This window comes from Phyllobates terribilis, unplaced genomic scaffold (assembly GCF_046119375.1).
Source record: "Phyllobates terribilis strain yellow unplaced genomic scaffold, ASM4611937v1 Scaffold_5__5_contigs__length_657084704, whole genome shotgun sequence".
Lineage (NCBI taxonomy): Eukaryota > Metazoa > Chordata > Amphibia > Anura > Dendrobatidae > Phyllobates > Phyllobates terribilis.
The window spans coordinates 83,121,061-83,145,040 of record NW_027362765.1 but is presented as its reverse complement, the minus strand read 5'-3'; the positions used below and the strand labels follow the sequence as shown (position 1 = coordinate 83,145,040).

Here is a 23,980-nt window from a genome sequence, read left to right as displayed (position 1 = left end):
TCACCGCGGCTCTGGCACAAACCCGGCGACACGGAGGTGGCACGGGCAGGAGCGGACTGGCCGTCTCGGCTTCTCACTTTTTGGATTTTAGAAGGGCATGACATGCCTATATCTGTGTCTCCCCCTCCTTTTACTCCTCCACCTCTTTTCTTTTCGCATGACTATATGTACTTGTCACTTTTCCATGTGTTAGTTGTGTCTTCTGAGCAGTTTGTCAGCTTTTGGACACCTTTGAAGGTGTTTTCTATGTGTTTCTATGTGTTTTTGTTTGCCTGCCATTGGTTTTAACGGTGTTCGAAGGTGTTCGACGAACAGTTCGACGAACAGTTCGGCGAACACACGGGTGTTCGACGAACCGAACCGAACTCGAACACTACGGGGGTGGCTCAACACTACTTGTGAATTGCCTAAATCTCCTGGCCAGTAAAAGCTTATATCTGACTCCGGTATGACGGAGACCTGCCTGTTGTGTATGGGGTCCAGAAGTGTAACCAAATATATTTCACAAAGTTCTGAAATTTCTTAGCCGAGTTATTCACACATTCAGAGGATAATTATCAAATCCTTCTACACCTTTTGAAAGTGAACAAGGTATTTTACAGGCTAATTACATTCTCCAGAAAGAAATCTGCAGATTCTTGTCTGGGCCCCAGAAAAAAAAAATCATGGTTATTTTTCTCATCTGTTCAGAAATTGGGGCTCATACTTATGAGGATCCACTGACACAACTGCGGCTTCTGATCTCTGCTACTGTTCCTCTGTTAAATAGGGACATCCTGAAGATGTGAACATACTTTTAGAAGCTACTGACCTGCAGGTCCTTCTTTGTCATGATAAAACTTCTATGATCACTATTTACCATCATCTGTTGGTGTCCCTCAAGGCTCTATCCTGGTCCCCCACTGTAATTCATCAGTACCCTTTGGTGAGTGACAGCTCACGTGATTCAATGGCTTTCAAAACTATTTATGCCCAAAAGCGGCATGAAGACAGATCTTGGTTCCACTGGGGTGGCACTCTAGTTGAATCTTTGGAGCATGACTGGCTCTCCCTAAGCTCTGGCGAGGGGAGATCACAAATCCCTCGCAGGCCTTCTGGAAGAAAGCATTATTGTGGGCCCTGTTCCTTTGGCAGTGGGCTGCGATAGATAGCATCCCTGTGCAATTTTTTTGTGTGACACAGTTCACTCTTTAAATGCACTCCGTTGTCTAAATTTCCAGAGTGTTTATTGGCCATTCTCCTCCCACTCCTCCTCAACACATTCTCCTCCCACTTTCTGAATTCATTGTCTCTCCCACCTTGCTCAAATCCCCCACCAGACTTAATCAGTATTGACAGCTCCAGAATTTCTCCAGTCTCCCATGTCTGATGCCGCTTTGGAAAGCTTGACTGCTCTGTCCTTTAAACCTAACAATCAAACCTTCACCACCTCCTGCATCCTCCAACTCCAACACATTTTGTAATTTGCTCTTTTCTCAACTTTGAACCAACAAAAATGCTAGTGCAAAGCCCTCATTATCATCTTGACTGCTGTAACATCCTTCTCTGTGACCACCTACAGTGGGGGAAATAAGTATTTGATCCCTTGCTGTTTTTGTAAGTTTGCCCACTGACAAAGATATGAACAGTCTATAATTTTAAGGGTAGGTTAATTTTAACATTGAGAGATAGAATATCCCAAAAAAAAATCAAGAAAATCACATTGTATAAATTAGATACTTTTTTTGCATTTTGCAGTGAGAATTAAGTATTTGATCCCTCTGGCAAACAACACTACTTGGTGGCAAAACCCTTGTTTGCAAGCACAGCAGTCAGACGTTTTTTGGTAGTCAATGATGAGGTTTGCTCACATGTCAGGAGGAATTTTGGTCTACTCATCTCTAAATCATTACGATTTTGAAGCTGTCGCTTGGCAACTCAGAGCTTCAACTCCCTCCATAAGTTTTCTATGGGATTAAGGTCTGGAGACTGGCTAGGCCACTCCATGACCTTACTGTGCTTCTTTTTGAGCCACTCCTTTGTTGCCTTGGCTGCATGTTTTGGGTCATTGTCTTGCTGGAAAACCCAGCCACGACCCATCCTCAATGCTATTACTGAGGGAAGGAGGTTGTTGGCCAAAATCTCGCTATACATGACCCCATCCATCTTCCCTTCAGTACGGTGCAGTCGTCATGTCCCCTTTGCAGAAAAGAACACCCAAAGTATAATGTTTCCCCCACCATGCTTCACGGTTTGGACAATGTTCTTAGGATTGTACTCGTCCTTCTTCTTCCTCCAAACACGGCGAGTTGAGTTAATGCCAAAGAGCTAAATTTTTGTCTCATTTGACCACAGCACCTTCTCTCAATAACTCACAGAATCATCCAGGTGTTCATTGGCAAACTTCAGACGGGCCTGCACATGTGCCTTCTTGAGCAGGGGGACCTTGCGGGCTCTGCAGGATTTTAAACCTTTAAGGCGTAATGCGTTACCAATGGTTTTCCTGGTGACTGTGGTCCCAGCTGCCTTGAGATCATTAACAAGTTCCCCTTGTATAGTTTTAGGCTGATCTCTCACCTTCCTCATGATCAAGGATACCCCACAAGGTGAGATTTTGCATGGTGCCCCAGATCCATGTCGATTGACAGTCATTTTGTATTTCTTCCATTTTCTTACCATTGCACCAACAGTTGTCTCCTTTTCACCCAACGTCTTACTTATGGTTTTGTAGCCCATTCCAGCTTTGTGCAGGTCTATGATCTTGTCCTTGACATCCTTAGAAAGCTCTTTGGTCTTGCCCATGTTGTAGAGGTTAGAGTCTGACTGATTAATTGAGTCTGTGGACAGGAATTGTTTACACAGGTAACTATGTAAGACAGCTGTCTTTAATGTAGGTAGTTGATTAGGAGCGTCTAACTGGTATGTAGGAGCCAGAAATCATAATGGTTTGGAGGGGATCAAATACTTATTTCTCACTGCAAAATGCAAAAAAAGTATCTAATTTATACAATGTGATTTTCTTGATTTTTTTTGGATATTCTATCTCTCAATGTTAAAATTAACCTACCCTTAAAATTATAGACTGTTCATGTCTTTGTCAGTGGGCAAACTTACAAAAACAGCAAGGGATCAAATACTTATTTCCCCCACTGTACCTAGGACTCTTTGAATCCATCCTCTGCTGCTTGATTAATTCATCTCTCCCCAAGTTACTCTTCTTTCTGACTCTACCATCTTCCAATCCCTTCACTGGCTCCTCACTTCCCAGAGAATACATTTCGAAATACTAACAATGACTTATGCAGTCGTCCATAACTTGTCTCCTCCATACATCTATGGCCTAAATTACCTCTAATACATAACTTGTCTTGTCTATACATCTTGAGACCTAATTTCCAGCTACCTCCCCATGTACCATCTCCAGTTTTCACAAGACCTTCTTCTCTGCTCTCTCGTGTCAACCTCACACAAACGTCTCCAAAATTTCTCCAGTCTCCCACCGTATTTTGGAACCTGCTCAGATTTTTCCAGACTTTCGAAGCCTTCAAACGTAACCCACCTTTTCCAAGAAGCCTACAATCGGCAATACTGGCAGCTTTTATCCTTCTCTCCTGTATCCTTCCCCCTTCCCTTGCAGGTCGTAAGCCCTTGTGGGCAGGGTCTTCTCTCCCATCTGTCACTTGGCCATGTTTAGTTATATTTGTTTTGTACCTGGCTATTTATTGCTAAACGATTGTTATGTACTGTAAACCCTGTTTCTGCCCTGGAATTAAGAGTGCGGAAAAATAAATTACTTGGATCCACAATAAACCATCACATTCCAGAACCGTAAGGGACAACATTGGGGTGAAAGGTGGTGGGTTTATTACCTTGAGCACAGATAACACAAGATATATGGTATTTTTATTTTTTTTAGTCCTGTGTTATATCACGTTACATGGTGCTGAAGGCCCATCTTAGCTGTGCAGTGGGTTAATTATAATCATACAGACCTTAGGCCCACACACAGCTATTGGTAACCCGCCTGCCCTATATTGTCTGGAAAGGAGGGGAAGACAAGGCGATTCCCTTGTCAAACTTTCCCCTAGCAGCAAAACATAAGACAATTCATTCAAGACCCTGAAAAATGGGCGAGAAAGGAGGGGGCTGGGACGACCCTTGTATAATACGAAGCAGAGTGCATGAAAACATAGTGAAGGGACTTGTGCCCTTGTGGGTTTCTTTTTTTTCTACAAGGATTTGTCAGGACGTTACAGCACAACTCCTTCCCCCAAATATACACACACATGGAGGGACAATTACCCTTTCAGTGATTTTAACCACAAATCAACCAGCGAAGAATGTGACGGCGGTTTATTTGAAGAGATATTAGTGTCATTAACTGTACATAGCTCCAGGTGGGACAGAGCAGATGTACAGGCTCGCGGCGGTCTTACCGGCTCCGGGAAGAAGGGGAATATCTGTGACTTACTTGTGTTTTTTGTCACATGAGGATGTAGATGAGAAGAGAATAAAAAAAAAAGAGAAACGAAGGGGAAGGTAATAAAAATTATTTCCGGAGAGGTTTGGGGTCAATTGTTTTTTTAAATAGGTGCATTTATTTAGGGCTAAAAATCAGTTCGCTCATTCTAACAGTTTGACCCGAAAGTGCGTAGCTCTGAAGCTAAAATGAGTTTAGAGGAGAAAAAAAATGTAATTGACAGATTCAAAAGTTTTGAATTTACTGCAGATTTGCACCAAAATACATTGAAATGAAAAAGAATCAATAACACAAAAACCAATGCAAAAATTAAAGCACGCGGCGTAATTTAATATTTGGAACAAGTCAATTTATTTTGTTGATTTTCACCCACTTCAATGTAAATGGAAGAAACCTGCTGAGAACCTGTACCAAAGCCCACAATTAACATATACAAATTTTTGCTTTGGAATTGTGACCAGATCCACGGTGGAAAAATTCTGGCACATATTCAGTAGCTGGTGAATTGCCACAGATTTTCACTCATGAATGTCAATTTTGCAGTGGATTGGACTCTGTGCAAATCTAAATTTAATATGCAAACTGAAGAGACAATTTGCCTATTTAATTTCCCAGAGGAGCAAGCATGGCGTATTCATCTCCTCATTCTGACATGCCAGGCTTGGCTTGTCACTCTCCACAAGGAGAAACGTTACCCCTTAAATCCCCAGTTCAGAGTCGCTCACCTAGCCAAATCAGATCTCATACTTTGCACCGATGAGGGGCAGCACCCAGAAACACTGTGTCTGCAAATTGAGATTCTGGTTCGGTTTTTATCCCAAGTCATATTGCAAGGCTCGTTAAAGAGTCGATATTGACTTTTAGGATCGCTGCTTCCAATAGGTGGTGCTGGAGTTCTAGTCCTCTTCCTTTCTGAAAAGACAATTTGCATATTTCATTTCCCAGAGGAGCATGCATGGCTTATACGTCTCCTCACTATGACATGCCAGGCTTGGCTTTGGCTTGTCACTCTCCACAAGGAGAAACGTCCAAAATCTAAATCTAAATCCAAGATCCAAATTAAAAATTTGTGAGGAAAGCAATTCTATTTCCTAAAATTTGCTGTGTGCAACATGGGAGTCTAATAAAATATTGATACATGTCTGTGCACTTATGTACATAGATAAAATAAGACATATCACACCCCTCAAACTCTTTTTTTTTTGCAGCCTGTATCTTCCCTTAGGAAATTGCCTTCATTTTCCAGTCTTAAAGAAATCAAGCCCATCACTGTCACTCCCTGCAGCAATTAACAAATTCCAGACCAATATTATAACAAAAATTATTTTCACTGGTATTTTTTCTTTTAAAAGAGGGTCACTACTTCGGCAAATTCCGTGAGATGTATATACTGCCTGGCGGCGAGCACAGACTTGTGGGGGCATCTAAAATGAAGTGTAATTATATTTACATACATATTTTATACATTACATACAAAATCTAAGCGCAGAAAAGGTCAATGTGTGCAATGGCTGGAACACAAAGATACTAACTCATGGGGCGGGGGAAGTGGGGAAGATTTATGAAATAAGTCATTTCTTTGCATCATATCACAATTAATTTTTTTATGCCTGTATACACCACTTTCCTGGTTTGGTGTTGGTCACCTTCGAGACCTAAACTGATCAAGACCTCTGAAGTGTCCCGAGATATCCGGTATAAGATGTTAGCAACCTGTGCTGTATAGGTTAGTGTGCCACAGTTCCAATGATACCTCTTTGGTCTTGGTCTGTCCCACCATTGTTGAGAAATCCTGATTTGTATTTTTATGGAAATTAGTCCGTGTAGCTCTTCATGTGACACATGCGGGAAATTTCACAACTTGCGTCTCAGAAGTGGACATTGCAGTACAATATACAGAGCAGCTGTATGTAATAAGATTAAGGAGCCGAACATGGAAAAAACGTCATTTTTGGTGCAATTTTTCACCGGCAACGCGTGAATGCAGCATATTAGTTATCATGAGCACCAGTTTTTAATCAAATAGACTTATCCGATTTGTGACTGCACCCCCCCTTCCCATCTTCCAAATTAAATGTACAAAAGGTCTAGTGTTCATGGGCACAGCAACAACCATACGAGCTTCAAGAAAAGGTTGACTTGTTAAAGTCATGGGTAAATTATAAAACTCTAGCGATCTACTGCTTGACAATTAAATACAGTTAGGTCCAGAAATATTTGGACAGTGACACAAATTTTGGCATGTTTACCAAAATATATTCAAGATATAATTAAATAATCAATATGGGCTTAAAGTGCAGACTCTCAGGTTTAATTAGTAAAGGAGTAAGGATTTAGGAATTACTGCTCTTTAATAAGTAGCTGTCTCTTTTTAAAGGGACCAAAATTAATTAGACAATTATCTCAAAAGCCCTTTAATGGGCTGCATGGGCTCTTCCCTCATCAATCCATCATCAATTAAGCAGGTAAAAGGTCTGGAGATGATTCTAGGTGTGGTATTTGCATTTGGAAGCTGTTGCCGTGAGCCCACAACTTGCGGTCAAAAGAGCGCTCAATGAAGAAGAAACAGACCATCATTAAGCTGTAAAAAAAGAAGAAATCTATCAGAAAGATACCAGAAATGTTAGGAGTGGCCAAATCAACAGTTTGGTGGTACATTCTGCAAAAAAAAAAAAAAAGAGTGCATTGATGAGCTTGGGAACTCAAAAAGGCCTGGACGTCCACGGAAGACAACATTGGTAGATGATCGCAAAATCCTTTCCACGGTGAAGAAAAACCCCTTCACAACATCCACCCAAGTGAAGAACACTCTCCAGAAAGTAGGTGTTTCAGTATCTAAGTCTACCGTAAAGAGCATACCTTCATGAGAGCAAATACAGAGGGTTCACCACAAGTTGCAAACCAATAATCAGCCTTAAAAATAGAAAGTCCAGATTAGACTTTGCCAAAAAAAACATCTAAGGAAGCAAACCCAGTTCTGGAAAAGCATTCTTTGGACAGATGAAACTAAGATCAACCTGTACCAGAATGATGGGAAGAAGAAAGTATGGAAAAGACTTGGAGCTGCTCATGATCCAAAGCATACCACATCATCTGTAAAACATGGTGGAGGCAGTGTGATGGCTTGGACATGCATAGTTTCCAATGGCACTGGGTCACTAGTTTTTACAGATGATGTGACTGAAGACAGAAGCAGTCGAATTAATTCTGAAATGCACAGGGTGATACTTTCTGCTCAGATTCAACCAAATGCAGCAAGGTTGATAATACATCTGTACTATGAAGCGCCATTCAATGTCCCAAAACATACTGCGAAAGCAACCCAGGAGTTTTTTAAAGCAAATAAGTGGAATATTCTGCAATGGCAGAGTCAATTACCAGATACCAACCCCATTGAGCGGCATTTCACATGCTTAAGACAAAACTTAAAGCAGAAAGTCCCACAAAACAAGAAACAACTGAAGCCAGCTGCAGTAAAGGCGGCAAAGCATCACAAACCCAGCGTTTGGTGACGTCCATGGCTTCCAGTGTTCAGGCAGTCATTGCCTGCAAAGGATTCTCTGCAAAGTATTAAAAATTAACATTTTATTTATGATAAAAGTTAAATTGGTCCAATTACTTTTGAGCCCCTGAAATTGTAGAAAATGGTTGCAATTCCTTAACGTTTTTCAGGATATTTTTGTTCAACCCCTTTAATTAAACCTGAAAGTCTCCACTTCATGTGCATCTCAGTTGTTTAATTTTTAATAGAAAATTGTGGAATGCAGTGCTGAAATCACAAAGATTCGGTCACTGTCCAAATATATTTGGACCTAACTGTATATAATAAATTAATGTGGTTCAAACAATTAAATTGTCAGGAAGTACTGGTACCAGGGATATCTGTAAATCTATAGTTACTCGCTTAGTTCAAAGTTGGATTAGCATTGCATAAGTACCAAAGCATGTCATCCCACCATTGTATAGGAATATATTTAGAAGGAAAACCACTTTGAGAGATCTTAGAATTTACGGGTACTTGGTTAGATGCCCTATTTTAAGCTTTTGGATGAATACTCCCCTACAATAATTCAACCATTACCAATATTCTTATGTAGTACCCCATCTTTACCAAAAAAGCCTTGTGCCATGCTACCATGTGGCCATAGCTTCTTCACATTTCTAATAAATTCAGGGAGCAAAGTAGTAATTTTCTGTCCTTAGAGTCAACAATTAAGGGGCAGTAAGCGGAGTACAAATGTGCCCAGCGTTAATAGAGCACCTGATATATGTCCTATTTTACAGGCATCGGTCACATTGCTCCATATTATGGCTTACTGTACTGGTGATCATAATATACTGTTCTTTTCTGGTCTCAAAAAATATGCTACGCTGGACCTAAATTCCATCATGCATAAAACAGTTAAATCATTATATCCACCACGGCCTCCTAATGCTGCTTAAAAAGAAACTAATGGCACCAAAAAGCTTTAGGCTTTCACGATAGAAGGCATAATAGAGTCCAAGATCCTTTTATGACAAGCACCCCGCTTTTTGTCACTGAGCACCCTCGAGGAGAAAGAGCCGAGCCTCAATCTGACAAATGCTGGTTCTAGTACCGAAGTATTACGACCAGGATGGAGACTCAAGGACCCTCTCAATATCTCGTCCAAGGTAGAGGAAAACAATGAGGTTCCTTGTCTGCTTTTACCATTCGATAGTCTGCATCTCATACACTCACCCCTTGTGAAGCCAAACCCTTGAGCAAAATCCAACTCATTAAAGGGTGCCTGGACGCGGTGAAAACATTACCCGAAGGTTTGGTGAAAGACCTCTGGAGGGAATCATTTCCGATTTAATGTACTTTATCAGAATCCCCTTGTCAGATGCCTCCATCCCGATAAAGAGGTTTTCCAAATAATTGTATATATGAAAGGATGCGATCAGTAAGAGTAAAAATTACTCATAAATGGTATTGAAATTGTCCCATCAACCACCGATTCGGGGAAGGATCGTTCTCTTCTATATTTAATCTTGGGTAGAAGTAAAAGAACAACCTGAATGGGTTCCAATCGAAGTTGTCAACTTTGGGTCCAGTGCCAGTAAGATTGAACGTTGCGTAGCAGGAATTTAGCCTCCGTTCCAAAATAAAACCACAAGATGGCCATGAAAGCATAAATCCAAAATTAACATCAAGCCACCCTGAAACAAACTTGATCACTGGTAAGTTTGTTTTTTAATTCGAATGACTAATTATTAAGGCCATGCTTAATAAGGTCGCTGAATTAATCGGACCACTCACATCAGTATGGTCTGTTGCGCACACGGACCAAAAACAATGCAGCATAAGTTGGGTAGGAATCGCATGTAAGGTAAGGAATTTGGACCTATAGTTATTTGCCCCTATTGATTGACAGAAGTTGAACTGCTGTCGAGAAGGATTTATCCAATACCTTCCTCAAGGTGAATGAAAATCTTCAACAGTTCAACTTCTTTTGCAACCTGTAATATTTTTATGGAAAGTTTATTTTAAAAAAAGCTAATTAAATGTTTCGAACTCCATATTTGGACATGCATGATCTCTTTGATAGGTAGATAGGCCTAATAGACCACAGAGAGATTTTCCTCAAAATTCCCTAAAAAGATATAGACAAATGCGAAATCAAACAAGGTCCCGGGTTTGCAACACTTCAGGAATCAAGCTATAAAAAAATAGCAGGTAATTTCTATTATGGAATTTTTTTTTGCTCTATCAAGTCACTAACTCAAGAATGTAATTGTATGCTGAATAAAAGGGAAGGAGAAAAAGTAGTAATCATCTCACCTTCCAAGGAACACTATTTAGTGTGAAAACTACTTGTATTCACATAGGAACCCTGGTAGACCTTTGCTTGGTCAGGGTGTGGTGAAAGGAGTGTAGGAACACACCAGGCTGGTATCTAGGTCAGAAATAAAAGAACGGTCCATGAGGACTGGGCTCCAGCACCAATATGAAAATATTAAAACATAACTTTTACTGCACAAATAAAAACATGGTGAATTAAAGCAAAAACAGAAAAAAAAAAAGATTATGGAGCTATAAGCTTTCGCGTTTCGGGTTAGCAACCTTATTCACAGCTATGAATCCCAAAACGCGCAAGCTTCTGGATCCTTAATCTTTACCTTTTCTTTTTCTCACCATATTTTTAATTGTACAGTAAAAGTTATGTTTCAGCATTTTTTCATTGGTGCTAGAGCCCGGCCCTCATCGACCCTTCTCAAACACAACCCCAGCCACCAATATGAATAAATTAATGGAATATCCACATGATATTGACCCAAATCAAAATTTGTCAGGCTGGCATTCCAGCCAATGCATTTCAATAGAGACTAATTTCTCAGACTTGGTTGAAGATACTCCGCCACTGAAACCTAATCCATAACGCTCCAAGTGCTTGCTCTGATCCATTAAGAGCTGCAACGCATGAAATATGAACTTTATGAAACATATAAACCTATAACAACCAGATAAAGGACAAAAGGACACTTGTTTGAAGTATACCGGGCAATACAACCTTATTGACACTTTATCGTGTACCTCAGGAGCTTTCTGGGGGTCTACATGCTAGAAGTACGGCAAAAACGTAACATGGAACTTTACCTCAACAAGATATACACAACAAACCCTTTTTAAACCAGTTATGCCAAGGAACCCACAAATTAATATTTATTGACGTGCTGTACACTCCTCAAAACATTATCAGATCATTGATCATTTCAACAAATGACCTCAATGAGCGTTTCTGGACTGAAAATAGATTGCAAGATCTTGCATCCCAGTCTACAAATCTGTAGGCAGACACCAGAGCTCCCACGGTGCTGACCTCTTCCAGCACAGCAAGGGTCTACAAGAAACCTTTTGAGACTTCTATACATGAAACCAATCGGGTATAAAGTCCAAGGAATGGATAGAGCTTGTTCCCGGTCGCCTGGGTGATTTATCTCTCGCACCCTCCCCAACCCTCCACCCCTTGTGCCCAGCATTCATTATACACTAACTCCCAGACACCCCCTCGTCCTCTCCTCTGCAAATAAAGTGGATGAAAAGGGAGAGAGGGGTGAGATGAACCAGGCTTGCAGGGGAAACAAATAGCTGATCTCTGGAATACATTAATTTCCTTTTGCTGGAAGCCCTCGAAGGGGATAACAATAGGGCAGTGACTCTAGGGTCTGGGATCTTCAAATAAAGACTCCCTGCTGTCATGGGTAGCGGGACGTGGAATGAAGGGCGATATCCCGTGGTCCTTCATGTTGTTGTTCATTTGGCGCAGGCTGGAGGCTATCTGTTTGGCTGTTACTAGGCGTCTTTGGCAGAAAAATGGAGGCATTTCCTATGCTATTGAAGACTTGGTTTATTAGGCAAATAAAGCTGGTGTGAGACACTTTAGTTGGGGCTGCGCAGGGGGAGATTGGGAGAACTGGGACCCGTTATTTATGTTTTGTCTCTCTCCACCATCATGAGAGCACTAGCATAGTTCGAAAACATGAGCATCGAAGGCTAATATCCTACACTCCACGATGGCCTTGAAACGAGAGCCTGACACGACATAAAACTTTACACTTGCGCATTAACACCTGTTATAACCACGCTTTTCTTCTTCAACTCTCCCTACAACCTATTTCTGCTAAGTACAATGTCTCTCTGCGACACCTAGCTCTAGGTCTTCCCTTGGTATAACTTCTTCGGGCGTGAGCTTATCAATCAGCTCACTGCCCATTGTAAAATTATAACCATTGAGAAATTGAGAAGGCAGGGACTGAGAAATCAAGGCAGCGGGGAGATTGAAAAAGATTTTTAGGATCTGTTGCCTGTTTTACAGCTCTATCAATTACATGTATGTTCCCTAAAAGGCCCTATGTGTTAAAGAATGCATGGTCAATCCCTGATTCTTGCTGGTGAACTGATCTGCACTGTTAACAATCCAAAGGGTCAGACATTGACTTAGAGGGTAGCCACCTACAAGTGGCACTAGAGAGACCATTTTCTTCCTGCTTAAGGAGCACTGAATGTAAGGACTCCTTACACGGACTCCATCTCTGCAAGAAAAACTAATATCCCTTAGAACAATGCAATAATTGGCTTGAAGATGGACAATCAAGGCAGTTGTTAATGCCCCTACACCATCCTTTCATCCGGAACAAAGCATGAGCTCATGTAAAAAGTTGCTACCATCAAAAAAATGCACATAAAATGTGTGCTTTCAACCCAATCGGAATGGACGTTCAGAAATTTTTGTTTCTACTCATTTAGAATTTTTTTTCTTTTTTTAACTTCTACCAAAATTGCCACTCTATTTACATCACGCCAAATTTCTATATCTTAATTATGAACTCAAACTAAAAATTCCACTAGGTCAAAAATCTTTTGACCTTGATGCTTGGGAGCCAAAGGAGCACAGTCCACCAGATCTTTATGGTTAAAGAGCTTGTCCAATTATTTTTTTTTTAGCCTACTGTGTCAATTTTTGTGAAGAACATACAGTTGAAAGACTCCTCAGCTCTCCAATTTCAAGATCCATTTACATGGCCCTCCACAGTTTTACAGAAAGTGATGATGTTTCACAGGAAGTGATGGTTTTCCTTCTGGAAGCTCATCCTCCGATGTACAGAATATCATGAAAAGACATGAAGTTTGGGGAGCTGACTCGAATGCAGTCAGTGGAAGATGTATAAACAAGCTTAATGGAGGGAGGATCGGCAAGAATGAAGGAGAAGAGTTCAATACGTGAGCCAAATAGGGGAGGGAAAGAGCCCAATAGGGAAAGGAAAGAGCCAAACAGGGGAGGGAAAGAGCCAAACAGGGGAGGGAAAGAGCCCAACAGGGGAGGGAAAGAGCCCAACAGGGGAGGGAAAGAGCCCAACAGGGGAGGGAAAGAGCCCAACAGGGGAGGGAAAGAGCCCAACAGGGGAGGGAAAGAGCCCAACAGGGGAGGGAAAGAGCCCAACAGGGGAGGGAAAGAGCCCAACAGGGGAGGGAAAGATTCACATAGGGGAGGGAAAGATCCCAATAAGGGAGGGAAAGATCCCAATAGGAGAACATACAGAGCTCACATGCTGTGCACTCTTGCATCACAGTAGCTGTAGTTTCTTACTTTATTTTGGCATTCTATGAGCACACTAAACTAAAAGAATTAAAAAAAAGTCTCCATCTACTGAAAAATAAAAATACAAAATTGGATAATTTTTAGTGTCTAATTGAGGAGTCAGACAACACCTTTAAGCCTAAATCCAGACTCTAAGACCATAATGAAATCAAGACAATCTCTTTTAAATAAGAGCCAACATCGTTTAAGGATCAAATTATCTTTCTCGGAGGGTGTATGAAGTTTAGGACTCAGCTGCAAGAACGGTGGTGACCTCTTTTGCGAAAGATTCCTAGGCATGAGTGAAATCATTGTGCAAGATCGCAATATACAGTGAATGTAGATTTATTACTCCCAGTCCAGTAAAAAGAGGATGCTGTAATTAGTTACGGATGCCAGAGATGAACCTTTGTTCTGACGGAGGGGGCTGTTCAGCATTTGTTGCAAGCCCCAATGTTCTGCACCTTAAATTTTAGCAATCTACCAGAACACGATCACTTCAAGGAGGGCGCGTTACTTATGGAGATGACATTAAAACCTTCCAATATAATTTACCCGTCAAGTCAATGAAAAATGGCTCTTCACTAGGATGCTGGGAATGATGTCTGCAAAAATGTATAGCGGTGTGTTGCAATGGTTATCAAGACCGGCTGTTTCAACTCTGGTCTTAATACAAAAGTTATCTGGTGGGTTAATTAGGAAGCGCACATATTTTAGTACAATTGGACTGCACTTGTGACAAAAATGGACATGATTTCCGTGATATTTTATGCCACTTTCTGGCATAAATTATAGTAATTCTGGCAAGACTCTGTTGAACTCATCACCATGCAAACCATCAAAATGTGTGCACAATTGTGGCTTGAGCAAAATGTTTCCCATTGTTTTCTATGTCAGAAAAAAACCCTGATGTAACTTTAACTATAAATTTGAGAGAAGGGAATAATAATTGATTTAAGAGCTGATTCATCACTTATCGAACTAGTTTAAACATTTTGGCGAATAAAACATTTATTAAAAATATATTAATTCAATATTTTGAGACTATCTGTGCTGCTGCTTTTCTAAAAGGTGGGTGAGGTTTAGTAGAAGGGAGAAGGATAAGAAAGGCTAGACAGATGCACTATATAATTTACACCAGAAAGTGGAGAAAATTGTAGCAATAATCTACAGTATATCATAACTATCGTAGATTTCGAATTGTGGTGCACAGACTTGGTCAATCTATTAAGCAAAAAACATGGATTCAGAATCAGGAGAAGGAAGTAAGCTGCTGCCAAACACCTCTGCCTGCAGTGCATATTCCTTGGGTACTTCAATTTAACATGCAATGTCCTTCAGTCCTCTGGTCTGTAAGGGAAGAGATTTACATTAGATGATTGGCAGGTAGGGTCAACCATATACATTTTTAGACTATCTATACTTTTGTGCCAGTTCTGCTACTTTTCTAGAAGGTGGGTGAGGCTTAGTAGAAAGGGAGAAGGCTAGCAGAGGCTTGACAGATCCACGATAATTTACACTAAAAAGTGGAGTAAATCATAGCAGAAATCTACATTAGCTCATAACTGGCGTAGATTTCAAATTGTGGTGCTCGGGCTAGAATCAGTTACATACACTACTGTTCAAAAGTTTGGCGTCATTTAGAAATGTAATTATTTTTGAAAGAAAAGCAAATTTTTTTTCAATGAAGCGAACATTAAATGAATCAGAAATACACTCTATACATTGTTAATGTGGTAAATGACTATTCTAGCTGCAAACGTCTTGTTTATATTGCAATATCTACATAGGTGTATAGAGGCCCATTTCCAACAACCACCACTCCAGTGTTTTAATGGTACATTGTGTTTGCTAACTGTGTAAGAAGGCTAATGGATGTTTAGAAAACCCTAGAAAACCCTTGCACAAGTATGTTAGCCCAGCTGAAAACGGTTTGGCTGATTTGAGAAGCTCTAAAATTGACCTTCCATTGAGCTAGTTGAGAATCTGGAGCATTACATTTGTTTGTTCTATGAAACTCTCAAAATGGCCAGAAAAAGAGAACTTTCATGTGAAACTCGACAGTCTATTCTTGTTCTAAGAAATGAAGGCTATTCCATGTGAGAAATTGGCAAGAAACTGAAGATTTCCTACAACGGTGTGTACTACTCCCTTCAGAGGAGAGCACAAACAGGCTCTAACCAGAGTAGAAAGAGAAGTGGGAGGCCCCGCTGCACAACTGAGCAACAAGACGAGTACATTAGAGTCTCTAGTTTGAGAAATCGATGCCTCACAGCTCCTCAACTGGCAGCTTCATTAAATAGTACACGCAAAAAGCCAGTGTCAAAGTCTACAGTGAAGAGGCGACTTCGGGATGCTGGCCTTCAGGGCAAAGTGGCAAAGAAAAAGCCATATCTGAGACTGGCTAATAAAAGGAAAAGATTAATATGGGCAAAAGAACACAGACATTGGACAGAGGAAGATTGGAAAAAAGGTTTATGGACAGACGAATCAAAGTTTGAGGTGTTTGGATCACACAGAAGAACATTTGTGAGACGCAGAACAACCGTAAAGATGCTGGAAGAGTGAATGACGCCATCTGTCAAGCATGGTGGAGGTAATGTGATGGTCTGGGGTTGCTTTAGTGCTGGCAAAGTGGGAGATTTGTACAAGGTAAATGGGATTTTGAATAAGGAAGGCTATCCTCCATTTTGCAACGCCATGCCATACCCTGTGGACAGCGCTTGATTGGAGCCAATTTCATCCTACAACAGGACAATGACCCAAAGCACACCTCCAAACTATGCATGAACTATTTAGGGAAGAAGCAGGCAGCTGGTATTTTATCTGTAATGGAGTGGCCAGCGCAGTCACCAGATCCCAACCCCATTGAGCTGTTGTGGGAGCAGCTTGACCATATGGTACGGAAAAAGTGCCCATCAAGCCAATCCAACTTGTGGGAGGGGCTTCAGGAAGCATGGGGGGAAATTTCTCAAGATTACCTCAGCAAATTAACAGCTAGAATGCCAAAGGTCTGCAATGCTGGAATTGCTGCAAAGGGACCATTCTTTGATGAAAGCAAAGTTTGAAGGAGAAAATTATTCTTTCAAATAAAAACCATTATTTCTAACCTTGTCAATGTCTGGACTATATTTTCTAATCATTTTGCAACTCATTTGATAAATAAAAGCATGAGTTTTCATGGAAAACACAAAATTGTCTGGGTGACCCCAAACTTTTGAACGGTAGTGTACATGGATAAAAAAGTAATGAAAACCGCAGAAATCAGATTTAAACTGCAAAATTTGGTTGAAAAATCAGAGCTACACTTTATACAACGGAGTGTAACCCTAGTCTTGCAAAACATTTTCTTAATCTTGTATTGTGCTTGTGACTTAACACAACTCAGAACAGGAAAGATCCAGATTCAAGTGTTTTCAGTCTGCTTCATCATCAGGGCATTTACATTTCTCGTCTGTTACATTAAGTGGATTGGTCAATATATCCTAAAATTAGGTGCTAATGCCTACAAGCTTCTGGCTATGCACAGAACCTGGATTATGTGATGTGTTCTGCACAAGATTCGTACCCCAGTGTCCCAGCGCTAACCAAGCCAGAAAACGCTTAATATTATGAAGTCACTTTTTAGGCAAGATATTGCATTAATAATGAAAATCAAAATTAATGCACATACACACACAGTCCACATCATAGGCTACGCAGAATTTACCAGATGAACATTATCTTTCCACTGGCTAGAGTATATTAGATTATCTAGATGTTTGGCTTAAAAGCAACTCTGTAAAATTCTGTATCCATTTCTATATTTATAAGGAGCAGTATTATAGTAGTTATATTCTTGTACATAGGGGGCAGTATTATAGTAGTTATATTCTTGTACATGGGGGCAGTATTATAGTAGTTATATTCTTGTACATAGGGGCAGCATTATAGTAGTTATATTCTTGTACATAGGGGGCAGTATTATAGTAGTTTTATTCTTGTACATAGGGACAGTATTATAGTAGTTTTATTCTTGTACATAGGGACAGTATTATAGTAGTTTTATTCTTGTACATAGGGACAGTATTATAGTAGTTATATTCTTGTACATAGGGAGCAGTATTATAGTAGTTATATTCTTGTACATAGGAGCAGTATTATAATAGTTATATTCTTGTACACAGGGGACAGTATTATAGTAGTTATATTCTTGTACATAGGGGGCAGTATTATAGTAGTTATATTCTTGTACATAGGAGCAGTATTATAATAGTTATATTCTTGTACACAGGGGACAGTATTATAGTAGTTATATTCTTGTACATAGGGGGCAGTATTATAGTAGTTATATTCTTGTACATAGGGGCAGTATTATAGTAGTTATATTCTTGTACTTAGGGGCAGTATTATAGTAGTTATATTCTTGTACATAGGGGCAGTATTATAGTAGTTATATTCTTGTACTTAGGGGCAGTATTATAGTAGTTATATTCTTGTACATAGGAGCAGTATTATAATAGTTATATTCTTGTACACAGGGGGCAGCATTATAGTAGTTATATTCTTGTACACAGGGGGCAGTATTATAGTAGTTATATTCTTGTACATAGGGGGCAGTATTATAGTAGTTATATTCTTGTACATAGGGAGCAGTATTATAGTAGTTATATTCTTGTACATAGGGGGCAGTATTATAGTAGTTATATTCTTGCACATAGAGGCAGTACTATAGTAGTTATATTCTTGTACATAGGAGGCAGTATTATAGTAGTTATATTCTTATACATAGGGACAGTATTATAGTAGTTATATTCTTGTACATAGGGGCAGTATTATAGTAGTTATTTTCTTGTACATAGGGGGCAGTATTATAGTAGTTATATTCTTGTACATAGGGGACAGCATTATAGTAGTTATATTCTTGTACATAGGGGCAGTATTATAGTAGTTATATTCTTGTACATAGGAAGCAGTATTATAGTAGTTATATTCTTGTACATAGGAGCAGTATTATAGTAGTTATATTCTTGTATATAGGGGCAGTATTATAGTAGTTATATTCTTGTACATAGGGGCAGTATTATAGTAGTTATATTCTTGTATATAGGGGACAGTATTATAGTAGTTATATTCTTGTACATAGGGGCAGTATTATAGTAGTTATATTCTTGTACATAGGAAGCAGTATTATAGTAGTTATATTCTTGTACATAGGAGCAGTATTATAGTAGTTATATTCTTGTATATAGGGGCAGTATTATAGTAGTTATATTCTTGTACATAGGGGCAGTATTATAGTAGTTATATTCTTGTATATAGGGGCAGTATTATAGTAGTTATATTCTTGTATATAGGGGCAGTATTATAGTAGTTATATTCTTGTACATAGGAGCAGTATTATAGTAGTTATATTCTTGTACATAGGAGCAGTATTATAGTAGTTATATTCTTGTATATAGGAGCAGTATTATAGTAGTTATATTCTTGTACATAGGAGCAGTATTATAGTAGTTATATTCTTGTATATAGGGGCAGTATTATAGTAGTTATATTCTTGTATATAGGAGCAGTATTATAGTAGTTATATTCTTGTACATAAGGGCAGTATTATAGTAGTTATATTCTTGTATATAGGGGGCAGTATTATAGTAGTTATATTCTTGCATATAGGGGGCAGTATTATAGTAGTTATATTCTTGTACATAAGGGCAGTATTATAGTAGTTATATTCTTGTATATAGGGGGTCAGTATTATAGTAGTTATATTCTTGCATATAGGGGGCAGTATTATAGTAGTTATATTCTTGTACATAAGGGCAGTATTATAGTAGTTATATTCTTGTATATAGGGGCAGTATTATAGTAGTTATATTCTTATATATAGGGGCAGTATTATAGTAGTTATATTCTTGTACATAGGAGCTGTATTATAGTAGTTATATTCTTGTACATAGGAGGCAGTATTATAGTACTTATATTCTTGTACATAGGGGGCAGTATTATAGTAGTTATATTCTTGTACATAGGAGCAGTATTATAGTAGTTATATTCTTGTATATAGGAGCAGTATTATAGTAGTTATATTCTTGTACATAAGGGCAGTATTATAGTAGTTATATTCTTGTATATAGGGGCAGTATTATAGTAGTTATATTCTTATATATAGGGGCAGTATTATAGTAGTTATATTCTTGTACATAGGAGCAGTATTATAGTAGTTATATTCTTGTACATAGGAGGCAGTATTATAGTAGTTATATTCTTGTACATAGGGGGCAGTATTATAGTAGTTATATTCTTGTACATAGGGTCAGTATTATAGTAGTTATATTCTTGTACATAGGGTCAGTATTACAGTAGTTATATTCTTGTACATAGGGGGCAGTATTAGAATAGTTATATACTTGTACGTAGGGGCAGTATTAGAATAGTTCTATTCTTGTACATAGGGGGCAGTATTACAGTAGTTATATTCTTAATACAAAGAAGTTGTATCAAAGTTTTGAAATACCCCTACAATGTCTAACACATAATCTGTCACCTGGGTATCCCAAACTACCATAGAAATGCTACAATACAACCATAGCTAGGAAGAAATGGTCACATAGAGATCTAATCTGGTAAATTAGTGACCTGCAAGACAACCTGCTAACTCAGCGCATAGTCGAGGCTAAGTAATGAAAGCATACACAGTACCTATTTGTGGGTGATAGTGCTGCCAGCCCCTATGCACGTTTCGGCATAAGCCTTCATTTGGCATGCGCCAGGGCTCTTTGACCTTTCCCGGCGCATGCACAATGCAGTACTTTGCTCTGCCCTCAACAGGGCAGAGAAGTATGCCTGCGCAGGAGCGTGATGCCAGGGACCCTGTGTGGATGATGTAGGGACGCATCATTTACACGACGCACAGAAGGAGGACGGCATCGAAAGAAGAAGGGAGGTGCCGGACCAAGGCCAACGACGCCCCTCGGACCCGCAGGTGAGTATAATAAAAGGTGTTTTTCTTTTGTTGCAGTCCGGATGAGGAGCACATATACGTCATATTAGTATACTGTATATGAGGGATGTTAGGTGGTGGTCTTATCTCATATGAGGCAAACCTGGTGACAGGTTCCCTTTAAAGTAGCTTTATTCTTGTACAGAAGGGAAAGTATAATAGTAGTTATTTCCTTGTTCATAGTGGGTAGTATTATAGTAGTTATTTTCTCGTACATGTGAGGAGGAAAGCAGTATTAGAAAAGCTGTTACTATCCAATGATACAGATAACATATACTGTTACATTCTATATTTGTGTGTTTCTTAGCAGAGGTTCACATTAAGAAAAAAAACAAAGCCTTTTAATAGAAAATATGGAATTTATATATTTGTACTAGCACAGAAATAGAGACATCTAGGGCCCACCACCATATCCTTGACAAGACGATGCAAACATCAATTGTCCTTTATATTATTTCCCAAGGCCCTCCCAATTGGGATTTTACATAGTGAATACTATATCTTGCATAATTTAAGTTTCAGAAAATGAGTGACTTTAAGCAACCTTCTCAACACATTCTTGAGAAAGCAGATAAGTCAACAGGCAAAGAAAGACTTCTCCATTGATTACCCAATGTTGGAGGGTAACAAAGACACAAGTGTTCGGCTAAGTCGTCCATGAAAACCGCTTAGGCGTCTTAACTGTGGAAATAAAGAAAAAAAAAATATAGGGGTTTGAAGTCCCCGTGATCAAACTAGTCTTAAGGAGAACTTCCTGACCTCTTTGGTTATGCTTCCCTGGCTGGCTTGTCTCCTGTTAGCCATCTATTTTGGGCCGGTTCCCAGTGGTTCCCTCAGAAACATATTGTTAGTCTTTTGAATCCCAATATCCTAATGTCTCCAAAGTAGGGGCCACCCAGGGAGGGCAATAACAATGCCATTGTAGGATGCTTGGTTTGTCTTGGCATTTGAAAGCCACCACCCTCCTTCTCTGACCTTGATCTCCAACTGGGATAAGTGACCTTGATCTGTCCTGAATCAAAGGAAACTTAACAAATTGGTGCCTTAATCCACTTAGCCTTCTGAAACCCTGTCCACTCTAGGGTTGTAAGGAGCTGGACTCTCTCTCTTGAAATGGAGGGTCTTCCGCGCTAATCCTTCAGTGACCAGCAAGAACACGTATTACTTGGCTTTAAGATTCCTCAACGCTTGCCCCTGGTGTTTTCGGCTCACAAAAGAACTCACCCATGTGAAACAAAGTGTGCAAAATCAGGGTGAGAACGGTTAACGGAAGGAAGAAAAAAGGTTTATTGGGTTCGTGTGAAATCAATAAATTCACTTCAAGCCATATTACCTATCTTTTTCTGAGGAGAAAGACAAAAAAAATTGCATGCCGGATTCACTGATGTAACAGAGTTGTCTTCAGTGACCTTACAGAGAGATGGCGGAGTTGTCCAAAACATATTTGGGTGGTCTGAGTGTATCTTATCCCCCGTGAAAATCCATTTAAACATGCTTGTAGTGATAAATGACTAGTCTATCTAAGGGACTTGGTGGTACTGCCCCTGAGAATTCCTTGGAAATGGCTCAAAGTTTCTCAGTTTGTGTTCAGAAATGTACAATTTAGAACTTCTTGCCATGGGAATGTGAAAGTCACGCCAATATCTATCTTCAATGTGATCATTGCTGTGCAAACTAATAAGGATTTGTGTAGTCAAAATGGAAAAGTGGTCCATAAGCGTAAAGGTTCTGTTAATGTGAGATTTTTCGTTGGAACATTCATAAGTCTGCAGTCTTCGGAGCTCAAATCTCTCAAGAATTCCCTGCTGGTTCAAAGTCTGTGATGAGGGGCCGTTTTAAAGGATGCTTTACTAAAATCCAAATGAATTTCCCTAATAAAAGCAATGCTAATATGGGAAATTTTTAGTTCACTGGGCCAGTACTCAAAAAGCTCAAAGAGGTATTTTCATCTTTGATATTAATGGCATAGATATTGTTTAATCCATATATGTCTGACAGTTGCGAGTCCTATCTTTAGAACCTTGGGGAAGGTTGCCCCGATATCTTCCAGCCACACACATGAATAACTAGGTTGTGGGATTACGGAAATAGCCAAAAGTACACTGCGCCATCCTGATCCCTTAAAAGGGTTTTCCAGACATAGCGTTTATTAGTAACCTCAAGTAGCTTACCAAAATGTTTAACATGGTTGATAAACTTTCTGTACCAAAGAGACCTTCATCTCCTCACTTCCTGTAACGTTCTGGACAGCCATTTCCTGTCTGTGCAATGAGCGGGATGTCATCAGTCACGTTGAGCCATATAAGGGCGTAGGACTAAGCAAGCGGCACAGTGAGCGATGACATCACAAAAAGGGGAGTGGCCTGAAGAAATCATCCTGTTCTGACTGATCGCTTGACCAACAGTGACACGTGGAGAAGGTGGAGGTGAGCTGTGGGGTGGTATTAACCATTGGCAAAAGTGCTATGAATTGACACGTCTCCAGGTGGAAGTGTTGGAAGCACATAAAAACAGCAAGTGACGATAGACATACAGGGGACCTTAAATTGAGAAAATAAGGTATCGGGGGTTTGTGGACTGAGTAAAGGGACGACAGATACCTTCTTCTATTATTATTTGTGACCGTAATAACAATTTACGTAGATGTGAAAGGGAGCTAAACTGGTTCAGTAAGTCCCATTTATGTCTATCTTGTGCTGTTTTCCATAATTCCAGCCACTTCTTCATTTAGTCAGGTGTCCCCAATTCTAGACATAGGTTTGGATCCAAGGGGTGAGACCAGAATCTATCAGATAGTTATGAAATATTCTGCTGATATATCTTGAACGTAAAAAAAAATAAAAATGAACAAAAGGACTACTGAAACACTAAACAGTGAAAACAAGTGATCGGACTTTGCAGATGGCGCTGGCTTCCACCGCTATAATTACTAATCAGTGCTCTGTATGGGTTTTTTGTGGGGTTTGTTAAATATTGCGTATCAATACCAATAAAAAAAACAACAACTTTGTAGCGGGTTTGATAATTTGTCCACCCAATCGCTCTTCTGGAAGCCTGGAATAAGGTATCTCTCTACAATCTGGAAGTAATCACAGACTTTTCTTCGGAATGGGACCTGCTTGTGATTTTCCAAACCCTTTCATATCGGACGCCCAACTTATGAATTTCTTATAATGAAATACAGTATAGTCAAGCTTCACGAATATGCAGGCACCTAATATCTTTGCCTAAGTTTTCCCCACTTTTATGTTCGTATAATTGGGAAAAGACGTCAAAACCTTTCTTTTTTTACTATTTTTTAATATAGACGTTGTAATAACAGGATGCTGAAAAAGCGTTCCTTAACGGAAATGTGGCTGCAAAAATGACTGATTATTAAACTGATTTTCTTTTTCCAGAATTTTTAGTGAAGTTTTGTTTTATTTTTTAATTTCACAAGCT

The 23,980-nt window shown here is 39.5% G+C and overlaps 1 protein-coding gene across 2 annotated transcripts in view; it reads right to left on the bottom strand.

Annotated features, from left to right (window-relative positions):
• Window positions 1–23,980, bottom strand: part of STX8 (syntaxin 8) — a 247,172-nt gene that overhangs the window by 36,108 nt on the left and 187,084 nt on the right. The window contains exon 8 of one of the 2 annotated variants that reach the window (XM_073680982.1): window positions 14,554–14,910. The exons of the other annotated variant lie outside the window; for it this stretch is intronic. Within the exon in view, the coding sequence (XP_073537083.1) occupies window positions 14,876–14,910 (35 nt within the window). The 3' untranslated portion in view covers window positions 14,554–14,875. Of the gene's footprint in view, window positions 1–14,553; window positions 14,911–23,980 lie in introns of those variants that run through there. 2 annotated transcript variants of the gene reach the window in all.